Source organism: Cebus imitator, unplaced genomic scaffold, assembly GCF_001604975.1.
Source record: "Cebus imitator isolate Cc_AM_T3 unplaced genomic scaffold, Cebus_imitator-1.0 Scaffold485, whole genome shotgun sequence".
In the NCBI taxonomy this organism is placed as follows: Eukaryota; Metazoa; Chordata; class Mammalia; order Primates; family Cebidae; genus Cebus; species Cebus imitator.
Genome location: NW_016107800.1, coordinates 859217 through 871271, shown reverse-complemented (window position 1 = coordinate 871271; position 12055 = coordinate 859217). Strand labels below are relative to the sequence as shown.

Sequence of the window (12055 nt, the reverse complement as noted above, 5' to 3'; positions counted from 1 at the left end):
AGGTGAAACTCAACCAGAGGGTGAAGGTGAAACTCAACCAGAGGGTGAAGGTGAAACTCAACCAGAGGGTGAAGGAGAAACTGAAACTCAAGGAAACAGAGCAGAACATGGAGATGAAAATGAAGCAGAAGGAAAAGGAGACAGTGAAGGTGAAGGTGAGGGTGAAATCTGCACAGAAGACGGTGAAATGAAAGGTAATGAAGGCAAAACTGAAAGCCATGAACTCAGTGGTGAAAATCGTGATGAAGCCAAAAATGATGAGAAAGATATAAAAGATGAAGGGGGAAGTGATGGAGGAGATAGGGAAGAGGAGGAAAAGGAGGAGGAGGAAGAGGAGGAAGAAAAGGAGGAGGAGGAAGAGGAGGAGGAGGAGGAAGAGGAGGAGGAGGAGGAGGAGGAGCAGGAGGAGCAGAAGGAGCAGGAGGAGCAGAAGGAGCAGGAGCAGGAGGAGCAGGAGGAGCAGGAGGAGGAGGAGGAAAATGAAGAGCCGCTGTCCCTGGACTGGCCTGAAACCAGGCAGAAGCAGGCCATTTACCTCTTCCTCCTGCCCATCGTGTTCCCACTCTGGCTGACAGTCCCTGACGTCCGAAGGCCGGTAAGTGTGTCCATCCTTACCTCAGGCTTTTTTTCCCCAGGGAAGCTGTGGGGTCTTTAGGCACCCCGGGCTCACACTTAATGGGGAGGAAGAGGCCAGGGACAACCAGCTTGGCAAGGGTCCACCACTGAGATCTGGGAAGGTACTGAAGCCTTGGAGGGGAATCGTGTGCCCAGGCAACACACCAATGGCACTTGGGAGGCCCTAGACCTCAAATGTGTCTTATTTCCACAGCTATAAGGAGCGTACACTAGTCCCTCTTTGACTTCTATCTCAGTTTCTTGATTTTAATTTGGGAATGATGTCACTAAACCTCCTCCATATTTCATAGGAGTATTCTCAAAACCCGGGGAAATCACTGCTATTTCTACCCAACATTCTTATTTGCAAGGAAAGGTCTGACCAGAAAGGAACGGTACAAGGAGGCTGCAAAAGCCAAACCGAATGCCTAGATTGGCCTGGTTCTAGGGCAAGGAGACAGCTCTCTTCCCTCTGGTGACTGCTGCACACCCTACTGTCTGGACTCCCCTACAGGTGTACCCCTCACCCCCATCCTTTTCCATCCATCTCAAGGTCCTCCCCGAGAGAGAGCCCTCAGGTCAAATGTCTCCAGTTCCTCTCCATCACTCTTCCATTAGACCTTGTCACTGATTCTTGGGCTTGCTCAGAGGGTCCAAAGACCTTTAGCCTCTACAACTTACTTCCCATCCTTTTCAAACTTTCAAACAGGAGTCAAGGAAGTTTTTTGTTCTCACCTTCCTGGGATCCATCGTGTGGATAGCCATGTTCTCATACCTCATGGTGTGGTGGGCTCACCAGGTGAGTGAACAGCAGGAACAAAATCCTCTACCAGCAGGTCCCAAGGACACTTTCCTTCAGGATGAATTTCCGGTACTCAGGGAGTCTCGAGGATCAGGTGAATCTGTGCAGTTTCTATGTTGTTTGTAAAGGCTTAAAGGTAGACTTTTTATTCCGGTGAACATAGTGCTTCTCAATTTTGGCTTTTCTGACATACCCTGCAGCATGAAGGCCTTGGAATCCTGCCTGATTCCAGCTGACCATGGCTTATTAGTCATATTTCCTGCCTTCTCCGCCATGTACCTATCCCTCTCACCTGGTGAAACCCTGCACACTCTGAGAACCACCTGTTTCGCATGCTCTCTGGCATTTCATTAGTCTTCCCCTGAGTGCCCATAGTGTTTCTGTTCTGCCTGGAATACTGCATTGTAATCTTTGTTTACTAGCTTTCCTCTCTAAAAGGCTGAGATTAGGGTCTACGTCATCTTGCTCATACTTCCACCTCCAGCCTCTTAGTTCCTGGGACACAGCAAGTGTCCACATTCCTGGAAATAGAAATGCTGACTTGAACAGATCTTTGGAAGGGCAGTTCTAGCGGGGAAGTAGAGGTGTTAGAGTTGGAATGACAGTGAGCAGCAGATCTGCTGCAGGTAACTTTTAGACCAATTGTGAAAAGAAGAGCAACATGGTCCCTTTGGTCAGGAGCAGGAGCCTTGCTTGTCTCTGTGGCTATCTCAGCTGTTGGTCCTCCTATCACCCTCCCTCACTCAGGCTGAGGGGGTGTGGCTGAGCTCTTTAGAAGGCATTCTGTTTGCATAAAGTAGGATGTGGATAGTGCTTTGATGTGCCTCAGGTTTTTCACCTACTGTTGCCATGGTTTCTCATTACTGTTTACCAGGTTGGTGAAACAATAGGGATTTCCGAAGAGATTATGGGCCTGACCATCCTTGCAGCAGGCACATCAATCCCTGACCTCATCACCAGTGTGATTGTGGCTCGAAAGGGCCTGGGAGACATGGCTGTGTCAAGCTCTGTGGGCAGTAACATATTTGATATCACTGTGGGGTGAGTGGCAATGTTACTTTCTAAAGCATGTTAAGTGTGACTGGAAAACACTGCATTGGTTCTGTTCACTGGTTTTCTGCTTTATTCATTATACATGGAATAAAAGGGCATTTATATTGCTGGTTTCTGCAAAGGAACAAAATATCTTCCCTTCATTCATCACAGACAGATGGGATAACAGAACTAAAATGCTGCCTGAAATGAAACTGACCAGAATTTACAGATAAATCGAAAAACAAAGTCCAAGCTGGGCGCGGTGGCTCAAGCCTGTAATCCCAGCACTTTGGGAGGCCGAGGCGGGTGGATCACGAGGTCAAGAGATCGAGACCATCCTGGTCAACATGGTGAAACCCCGTCTCTACCAAAAATACAAAAAATTAGCTGGGCATGGTGGCACATGCCTGTAATCCCAGCTACTCAGGAGGCTGAGGCAGGAGAATTGCCTGAACCCAGGAGGCGGAGGTTGCGGTGAGCCGAGATCGTGCCATTGCACTCCAGCCTGGGTAACAAGAGCGAAACTCCGTCTCAAAAAAAAAAAAAAAAGAAAAACAAAGTCCAATCCATTCTATTACCAAATACAGTCAAATGTTCTGTTCACTGACTTTCAAGGCGGTGGAGGTGGGATTGGAAGGAGCAATGACTCAGTTTCACCTCCTGGTCCTCTTTTGTATATGAACTCCTGCTCAAGAGGCTCTAAACAGCATTTTGCATAACAAGCAAATACCTTATCCTCCTGTACCCATCCTCTTTCCCCATTCTCCCTACCTTGTCAGAAAGTGGGGCCATTTTCACTTCCCTAATCATGTCCTGACTTTGGGTGGCAGATTTGTTTCCTTAAATTTGAATTTGTGTATGTGTATTTGGGGTGAGGGGCAGGTAAAAAGGCAGCTGTCATCACTAAATAATTAAAAGAAATGTAGGCCTTATCAAAATTTAGAGATTTAAGAGTTCATATCACATTGGGGCCAGGTGTGGTAATGTGTGCTGGTAATCCCAGCATAAAAAAAAAGGCAAACATCAACTGATCTGAGTCATACGGAAGTCATGAAGTATGCAGAAGATTTTTAAAAAGCTCAGACTCAGAACACTTCAGTTTTAATCTAAGCTCTTCTAGTTATCAGCTGCGAGTCCTTGGGCAAGTAATTTGATTTCCTTGAACCTTAGTTTCCTTATCTGTGAAATGGGGCTAATAATTTCTGCTCTACTTCATAGATTTTAATTTTTCTTGGTGGAAAAATACATATTTCGTAAACTGTAAAATACTATTTAAGTGTATGGAATTATTATAAACATTAAGAATATTCACATTGTTTCTTCAATCTTGCAGCTTGCCCGTTCCTTGGTTACTTTTCTCTCTTATCAATGGATTACAGCCAGTGCCAGTCAGCAGCAATGGCTTGTTTTGTGCAATTGTTTTGCTTTTTCTCATGCTCCTGTTTGTGATCTCTTCAATTGCGTCATGTAAATGGAGAATGAACAAGATCCTAGGCTTCACAATGTTCCTACTTTACTTTGTATTCCTGATCATCAGTGTGATGTTAGAAGATCGAATCATATCCTGTCCTGTATCTGTCTGAGTCAGTCACTCTTGCTCACAATGGGCATAGATCAGAAGACTATGCCGGAAGTTACTGTTATCTCTTGTGACATTAATGAAAGAACGTACATGATCCTGGAAAGTGAACTGAGTGACCAAGGACCTCTGATGTGAATGTGATCTGAGACTCAAGTTTGTCCTTGGAAACACCTGCAGCTCACTGTGGATTAAGAACCTCACCTCTGGAGGGGTGGAGTTTCTACCCGACTCATGCAGACATCTATTACATGGAGGCAGCAGAAGGACCCCTGGAGCCAGAGGGTTTTCTGAATGATAACTGGGGTCAAAGGTTGGGGTAGGCACAGCAGCTGTAAGACAAGCGTCTGGGCTCACCATTCCCTGACCATTTCTGAAGGGCTGCTGGCCCAAAAGATGCAGATGTGAGACGTGGTCTACATCTCAGCCTTCCTGGCCTCTGCCTCAAGCACACATTGCAATTTTCTGTCTCCTCTCTTTCTGTTCAAAATGTGAGGTTCTATCAGGTTTGTAATCACCACAGGTTCAGTTATTGATGAGTTTAAGGATCCAAGGTTACAGGAAAAAAGAGGTATAACAGGAATCAATGATCATTCCACGTTTTGTAATCCACTGCATCTGGATCTATACCAGCATTTTCTACCTTAAAAGGAGGACTACTTTAACTCTTATTGTTGTGTTTCTGAAAAGTGAAATTAAACAAAGCAGCCTGAAAAATAAACATTTATAATTCAACCTTGAATTGGAAGGAGTGGAGATTAGGGAAGAAAACTACTCTAGAGGCTATTTAAAAGTATTATTTATTAGAACATCCAAGTTCATGTTGTCTCCATCAGCGGTCACCTTGAGGAATTAGACATTCTAACAAAGCTGTCCTGGCTCCACCCCTCCAGCATGTTCACACCCGACAATGACATTTGAGTGGAGAGGTAAGGGAGGTCATTCTAAAGAGTCCAAAATCATCAGAGCCACATCTGCTTTATAAAGTGAAAGATCCAGTGGGGCAATGCTATTTTTGTATGTCAACCTAGATAGGATTACAAAGCAAGACTGATTTCTTCTGTGGTTTATGAATGGATCTTAAGATAATTACAAAGGGGAAATTCCAAGAATGCATAACACAATGACAACATGGTGAGAAAAAGTGTATTATTACTTCCAAGGTATCTAGTGTAAAGGACACTTGAATTTTTAAAAAATGTGGTTAAACATTTTATGTGGAATTTGATGAGTCTGTGTATTAAATACCACTGCTTGCTGCTTTTACTAGAATCAAGTTAAGGGACATATTAGAAATAAAACATTTTACTATCACTGGCTTCAGAGCAAAATGAGCTCAGGTGACTGCAGATTATGATGGCAAATATGGCTTTAATTACAAACATGAGGAATGATTCACTGAAGATGAAAAGATAGGACAGATGTGATGTGAAAAAATCCAAACATTTAGGCATTGAGCAATGGCTGAGGGGTTCCAAGTATTCCGTCTTTTAAGATGGACTGGTTAATTAATTGCCTCGCTACTCCAGGATTCCCATTCTTTGGAAATAATTTTTATTAAATTTCAATAAACTGTGAATCCCAATGTATTTTATTTTACAACATGGATGGGCTCATCCTTATCTTTAGGTCACTTCTTCAGAATCCTCCCAAGAAGACTGAGAAGAGTATGGAATCATCTTCCAATTTCACATTCTTAAATTAATTATCCTTAATCCTCATGCTGCTACACTGCTGGGTTTCCAAAGCCATGGCCTAAGAACAGGAGGAAAGAGAAATACCTTTGGGATGGAGGTCCCAACCTCAAAATTCTGGGTGCTAACTGGTGTCTGCAACCAGTTCCAGTTAGCTTCGGGGATGCCAACCTCCTCACCCACAGCCTAGGATCTGACACTTTTCCTCAGACTGAGAAAGGAGTGATGAACCGCAAAACGCTGTGTAATGATAAAGTGCTGGAATATCCATGTAATGATTAAAACCAACTCTAATAATCTCACATCCTTTTCCCAGTTTGCTGAATTTCTGGCATACTCCTTTGCCTAGAAAGGAAGTTCTGATCACTTCACACTGTTACAGAAAAGGACAAGTACGAAAGCTGAGTCTTGATGGATGAGTAGGAATTCACTGGGGGAGAGAAAGAGATTACTTCAGGGAGATAGAAAACTTGTGTAACTTTGAAAAGACTAACTGGTTTTACCTGGAAATTAAATTTTTTGTTCACACATTTACAAACCTACTATAATATTAAAATCATGCGTTTTAGAGGTAAAGTACTATTTAAAAATGTCAAGATAGCCGGGCGTGGTGGCTCAAGTCTGTAATCCCAGCACTTTGGCAGGCTGAGGCGGGTGGATCACGAGGTCAAGAGATCGAGACCATCCTGGTCAACATGGTGAAACCCCGTCTCTACTAAAAATACAAAACATTAGCTGGGCATGGTGGCGTGTGCCTGTAATCCCAGCTACTCAGGAGGCTGAGGCAGGAGAATTGCCTGAACCCGGGAGGCGGAGGTTGCGGTGAGCCAAGATCGCGCCATTGCACTCCAGCCTGGGTAACAAGAGCGAAACTCCGTCTCAAAAATAACAATGTCAAGATAATATTGAGATGATCCTCTCACTTTATAGGCAGAGTATTCTGTATATAGTTACTTGTGACAAATTCTAGGTCATTCATTCAGCCTGGAAAGTCTGAGCTGTCCCACATGGGTCACTGAATTGGAAGTCAGTGGTTACGTGGATGCCTTCTTCAGTCCCCTTATGCTGCACTTCCTTGATGGCCCTGGTAGTAGGTTTGAGCCAGATTTCTAAATTCTTCCCAATTTAACGGGTAGAGATTCTACATAGTACCAGAAAAAGGAGATGTATTCCAAGTTTTCGAAACTGTTACATTATTTAAATGGTTTACTTTTTTTTTTTTTTTTAAAGATACAGGGCCTTGCCCTGTCACCCAGGCTGGAGTACAGGGGCATGAACATGGCTCATTGTAGCCTCACCTTTCAGGCTCAAGGGATCCTCCCGCCTCAGCCCCCCCCAGTAGCTGGGACGACAGAGGTGTGCCACCACACCCAGCTAATTTTTGTATTTTTTTGTAGAGATGTGGTTTTGCCATGTTGCCCAGGCTGGTCTCGAACTCCTGAGCTCAAGCAATCCACCTGCCTTGGCCTGCCAAAGTGCTGAGATTACAGGTGTGAGCCACTGTGCCCAACCAAAATGGTTACTATATATTTTGAACATTATATTGCACTGTCATCAATAGATCTGAAAATGGTTTTGTCAAATTACAGGCATGGTCTTTTATAGCTGTCTATATCAATATTATTTATTTAAAGATTGAGTACCAAAGGGGGGCAGGAATTGGAATGTAATACCAGCCTGGTAAAGTATTGGTTGTCCTTATGGGCCAATGAATACTTTTGGTTCTGACCCTTTTTTGGTGGGAGGGTCCCCCAGCAGGTGCAGCTGTGTGTAGGGGACTGGATGCTATGAAAGGTGTAATGAGAGGGCACCTGAGCAGAGCTGCCTATCATTGGGGGTTCACTAAAGCCTACAGGACATCCTGGCCCAAGTCTGCCTGCACAGCGAAAGGCACACTTCTGGTCTTCAGGCCCTTCTGTGTATGAGGAAGCAAAACCTGGAGAATTTCATTTGCAGAAAACCTACCAGTTGTGGCAATAGTTTTATCACAGTACTACATTTGAAAAGAAAATCTCTAAATACAAAAGGAGAGAGCCATCCAAATGAACAGGAACTGTGGAAAGGCAACAGTAACTTTATCAGAAGAGGCTATTACCATCTGAGTACAAGCACATGCACAGACTTCTGTAATCAAAGATTAAAATTCTTAAAGGTGTATACTGCTAATTTTGTAAACAAAAATAATTAGGCTACCAAATATGTTTACTTTGAGGCCAATGGAGCAAGGTAGTATGCGGATAAGATACCAAGTACTAAAGATATTAAGGTAAACAGTTATGCAGCTGCTAGAGAGTTCAGTTTTGAAGTAAAGCTTAGTCTTGTATCCAGACAGGAAGAGGCAGTGCATGCTAACATTATCACAAAGGACAAGGATTCTCTCAAAGAGACAGTCTGCTCTTTCTCTTCCTGCTCTGAGATAAAGTGCCGAAGAGCAGCTTTCAAGTTCTAGTGAGAGAAATTAAAATAAAGCTGGGCTACTGCACATTACCAAACAAATAGGTATTTGCATACCACATGCTTACAAAGTACAGGCTAAGTATCCCTTCTCAGAAATATTTGGGACCAGAAGTGTTCTGGATTTCAGATTTTTTTTGAAATTTGGAATATTTGAAGAATACAAACTGGTTGAACATCCCAAATATGAAATCCAGAAGGCTCAAAGGAGCATTTCCTTTCAGCATCATGTCAGTATTCAGTAAGTTTTGGATTTTGGAACATTTGGATTCCAGGAGCTCAGCCTGTATTTAGAAATAAAGCATAGCTTCTATATAGAGCTGGCTAATACTTGCTGGTTACACTTAAATATCATAGTAATTATCAGCATCAAGTAAAAACAAGTGTTTACTGCCTAAAATGTTGAACCAATGTTTTCTGGGACCATTTCTCTAAATACACAAATGGGGCGATATACTTGAAAACCTTACAATTAAATATGCTAGTGGTGTTAGGGTTTTAGAGCAAAACAAAAATCAAAACCCCAAGAAAGTCAGGGAAAAGAAGACAAAAATCAGAAGATGAATGGCTGCATATTTGTCCACCTAACAGTAGGAGGAAAAAGTAGAGTATCTGAAATATGATATGGAGTACAAATGTGTGCCATTCAGGACATAATGGTAGGACATAGTAAACAAGCTGTCATCAGCACAGGACATGGTTTATTGTCAACAATTTGAACATATAAACAAAACTAAGAGTAAGAAAATAAGATAATGTAGCAAAAGGGTATTTCTCTCCAACATGATTGGCCATTATTCTCCAAAATGTACGGTTAACGGAGGGAAAACTGAAGAAGAGTTTATGTAGAGTTATTTTAAAGGATGATTTATATTTTCTGTTTTTTGAGACAGGGTCTTCCTCTGTAATCCAGACTCGAGTGCAGTAGCGTGATCACAACTCACTGCAGCCTTAGACCCCCAGGCTCAAAGAGATCCTCCTGCTTCAGCTTCCCAGCGTAGCTGGGATTACCAAGCATGAGCTGCCATGCCAAGCTAATTTAAAAAATTTTTTTTTGTGAAGACAGGGTCTCTGTGTTGCTCAGGCTGGTCTCGAGCTCCTGGACTCTAGGAGTCCTCCCTGCCTCGGACTCCCAAAGTGCTGGGATTACAGGCCTCCACGAGCTACCATGCTCAGCCCAAGAATGATTCATATTTTAATTTTCTTTTGAACAGGTTTACCACCTTGTATTCATGTTTTAGGTTTTATTTTAAAAGATGAAATCTCTACAATAATATTCCTTGGGGATTAAAAGTAGGGGAAATATCACCTTCTCCAAAAGCGGAAACAAAACTTGGGGTGGAAGGAGGACGTAAAAATTACATTCGCTTTTCCAAATGAGTCTGAATCATAAAGCCATAAAGAATGGTTTTATCTCATTCTTTTTTGTCAGCCATTTGAAATCAATAAACTTTGATTCCTACATTTTGTTTGTATTACACAAAAAGTAAACAACAGTGAAAGCTGTTTTTAAAAGAATAAAAACAACCAACCACAAATAGAAGAGAACCCCAGAATCCTGTTTGGACGGATGTTTATCACCAGGCCAAAGGCCTCCCCTTCAAATGTTTCTCTCAGTTGATAACTTTCAAATGATTTAAAGAACATGAAGAACAAGTAGAACGTGAAGCTTGGATCTGAATAGTAAAGAATAAGATTGGAGTGGTATTTACAAAGGAGAGGCATATATATGTGCCTAGCACCAGATTTTTCAAGTAAGCAAGTTCAGCCCCAAACTCACTGAACTGAAGTTTGACATTTTTAAACTCTCTCCATTATTTTCCAGAGTTGAAAGCTGTGAAGTGTTTCAGCTTGGTGCTATTCACTAGCGGTGTGAACTCAAAAGGTGGGTTTTCTGCAGCTGAACTGATTCTAGGTCTCAGGACTCCAAGGTATCTCCAGTCCACGTGCTGTGGACTCTACTGGCTTTACACATCTAATTTGGGAGTGTCCATTTTTTCCTTCTTAAAATTAGCTAGAGGTTTCATTTACTAATGATAATGTGTGCAAACACACACACATATTAAAAATCTATAAATAGTTCTAGCAGCCAACAGATGTTTTTCTTTACCAGAAATTACCCAAAGTGACATCAGAAATAATGTGACTAAAAAAATATTTTTAAAGCCTATTTAATACTCATGATATTTAAACTTTTAATTTATTGTTTGATTTCTGGATATTTCTACATTTAGATTCTACAAACTTCAGATTCTGAAGCTTGTTGAAAAAGCTAAGTTCCTCAATATGGATGAAAGTCTATCTGGTTATACTTTTAGAGGGGAAGTTTTCTACTTCTGGATATTTATATATAGTATTAACAGAATACCCCAGCAAGTCACATTTCAGATAAATATTCTACATTATAATTTGCATCATACCCAATATTTTGGATTTTAAAATAAGGGTAAAATTTGGAATACAATCATTTGTCTGCATATTTCCCAATGTGAGTTTTCACATAGAATATTAAAATTTAAGTTGATATTTGGATGTATAAGCTATTTTCCCTGTATACTATATGTATCTATTAGCAATAGAGACAATTTTGGAGTCACAGTATAGTGAACCTCTCTGGCTCTCCTTGCACAAGGCTCCATGAGTCAGTCTGGGCAGTGCACGCTACCCTTGTCATGACTCACTCCCCGCACTCAGGCTTAGGGGAACTAACATGCAATCCTAGGACAACACTGACACTAGCACTGACATTTTAAAATTCATTCTCCCAAGTAATAAAAAATATATATAGAGAGAGATATACACACAGAGAGATCTGCAGCTGTACTGATTACTTCAAATAGCAGCAGACAAGGAAAATACACGCTTGCTTGCTTCTTAAGTTTAAATTCATTTTAAGTTTGCTATATTAAATTTAAAAATTAAAAAAATATCAACTTACTATAAACAATTTAAAATATGTATAATACAACTTCATGGTCAAAGCATTTGAACAGTCTATTAAAAGAGGAAATACTTTCATCTGACATTTCTGTTACATTCCATTCATGATTTTTCAATTTGTCTCTTCCAAGAAAAAACATAAAACAGTTGTCATATTTTATGGCAACTAATTTTGTTTAGAGATTTCCTCATCACAAAAATACTTAATTACCTATTACAGGGGAGTTAAAGTAGAAGAAGAAGAAAAAAAAGAAACGAGAAACAAAGTGGCTTTCTCCCCACGTGTCACTCTGCATCTTCGAACATTCTGTACATAAGCTGTCTGAGTCTTTTGAACCATTTACAAATTGTATTTTCAAAAATTGAAGAAAAAATATTTAGAGTCTAAAAGTGTTATTTTATACACTGACTATACAATATACATTGAATGTTTACACATACAAATACATCTTAAAGATAAGGTTCTCCAAAGGCTTTTCGACATTCCATCACCCCCGTACTTGGTGGTCTATCACAATTGTGTGTACTCTTGACTTGACTAGGTGTGAGGCGATCGTATGCCATCTTGTACTCTTTATCAAAAGCATCTGCAAAAATTCGTAAAGACATAAAAGCATAAAGAAATTTAGGTCTGATGTTGAAAACTATCAAGTTTCTATAATACTACAGAAACACAACATTAGAGGTCAAGAAGGAATTGCTAGGACATTTCTGCTTTCCAAAGGACCACCGTTGGATTGCACAGACCAGTGAAAATTAAAGGTTTGAAGATATCTTTAATTTTTCCAGGTACAGACGTTAAAAACCACCAAATACCATACACACTTTTTTGGTACTTTGCTTTCTATAATCAATAAAAACAGTAAAAATAAATAATGGCCTTTTCCCACCAGGATTAGCAGAAAGTTTTTTTGCCCATATTTTCTTTGCACTTTT

General features: G+C 40.9%; 2 protein-coding genes across 6 annotated transcripts in view; one reads left to right on the top strand and one right to left on the bottom strand.

Annotated features, from left to right (window-relative positions):
- SLC24A1 (solute carrier family 24 member 1) overlaps window positions 1-6027 on the top strand; it is a 36858-nt gene extending 30831 nt beyond the window's left edge. The window contains exons 7-11 of the mRNA XM_037732937.1: window positions 51-386; window positions 462-595; window positions 1325-1414; window positions 2292-2458; window positions 3786-6027. Of these exons, the coding sequence (XP_037588865.1) occupies window positions 51-386; window positions 462-595; window positions 1325-1414; window positions 2292-2458; window positions 3786-4035 (977 nt within the window). The 3' untranslated portion in view covers window positions 4036-6027. The remainder of the gene's footprint in view (window positions 1-50; window positions 387-461; window positions 596-1324; window positions 1415-2291; window positions 2459-3785) is intronic.
- A 2835-nt stretch (window positions 6028-8862) lies between these two features.
- DENND4A (DENN domain containing 4A) overlaps window positions 8863-12055 on the bottom strand; it is a 121836-nt gene continuing 118643 nt past the window's right edge. For 2 of the 5 annotated variants that reach the window (XM_017513005.2, XM_017513007.1), the window contains one exon: window positions 8863-11706. In XM_017513005.2, the coding sequence (XP_017368494.1) occupies window positions 11570-11706 (137 nt within the window). In that variant the 3' untranslated portion in view covers window positions 8863-11569. The remainder of the gene's footprint in view (window positions 11707-12055) is intronic. The other 3 variants (XM_017513008.2, XM_017513009.2, XM_017513010.2) reach the window with 2 other exon arrangements.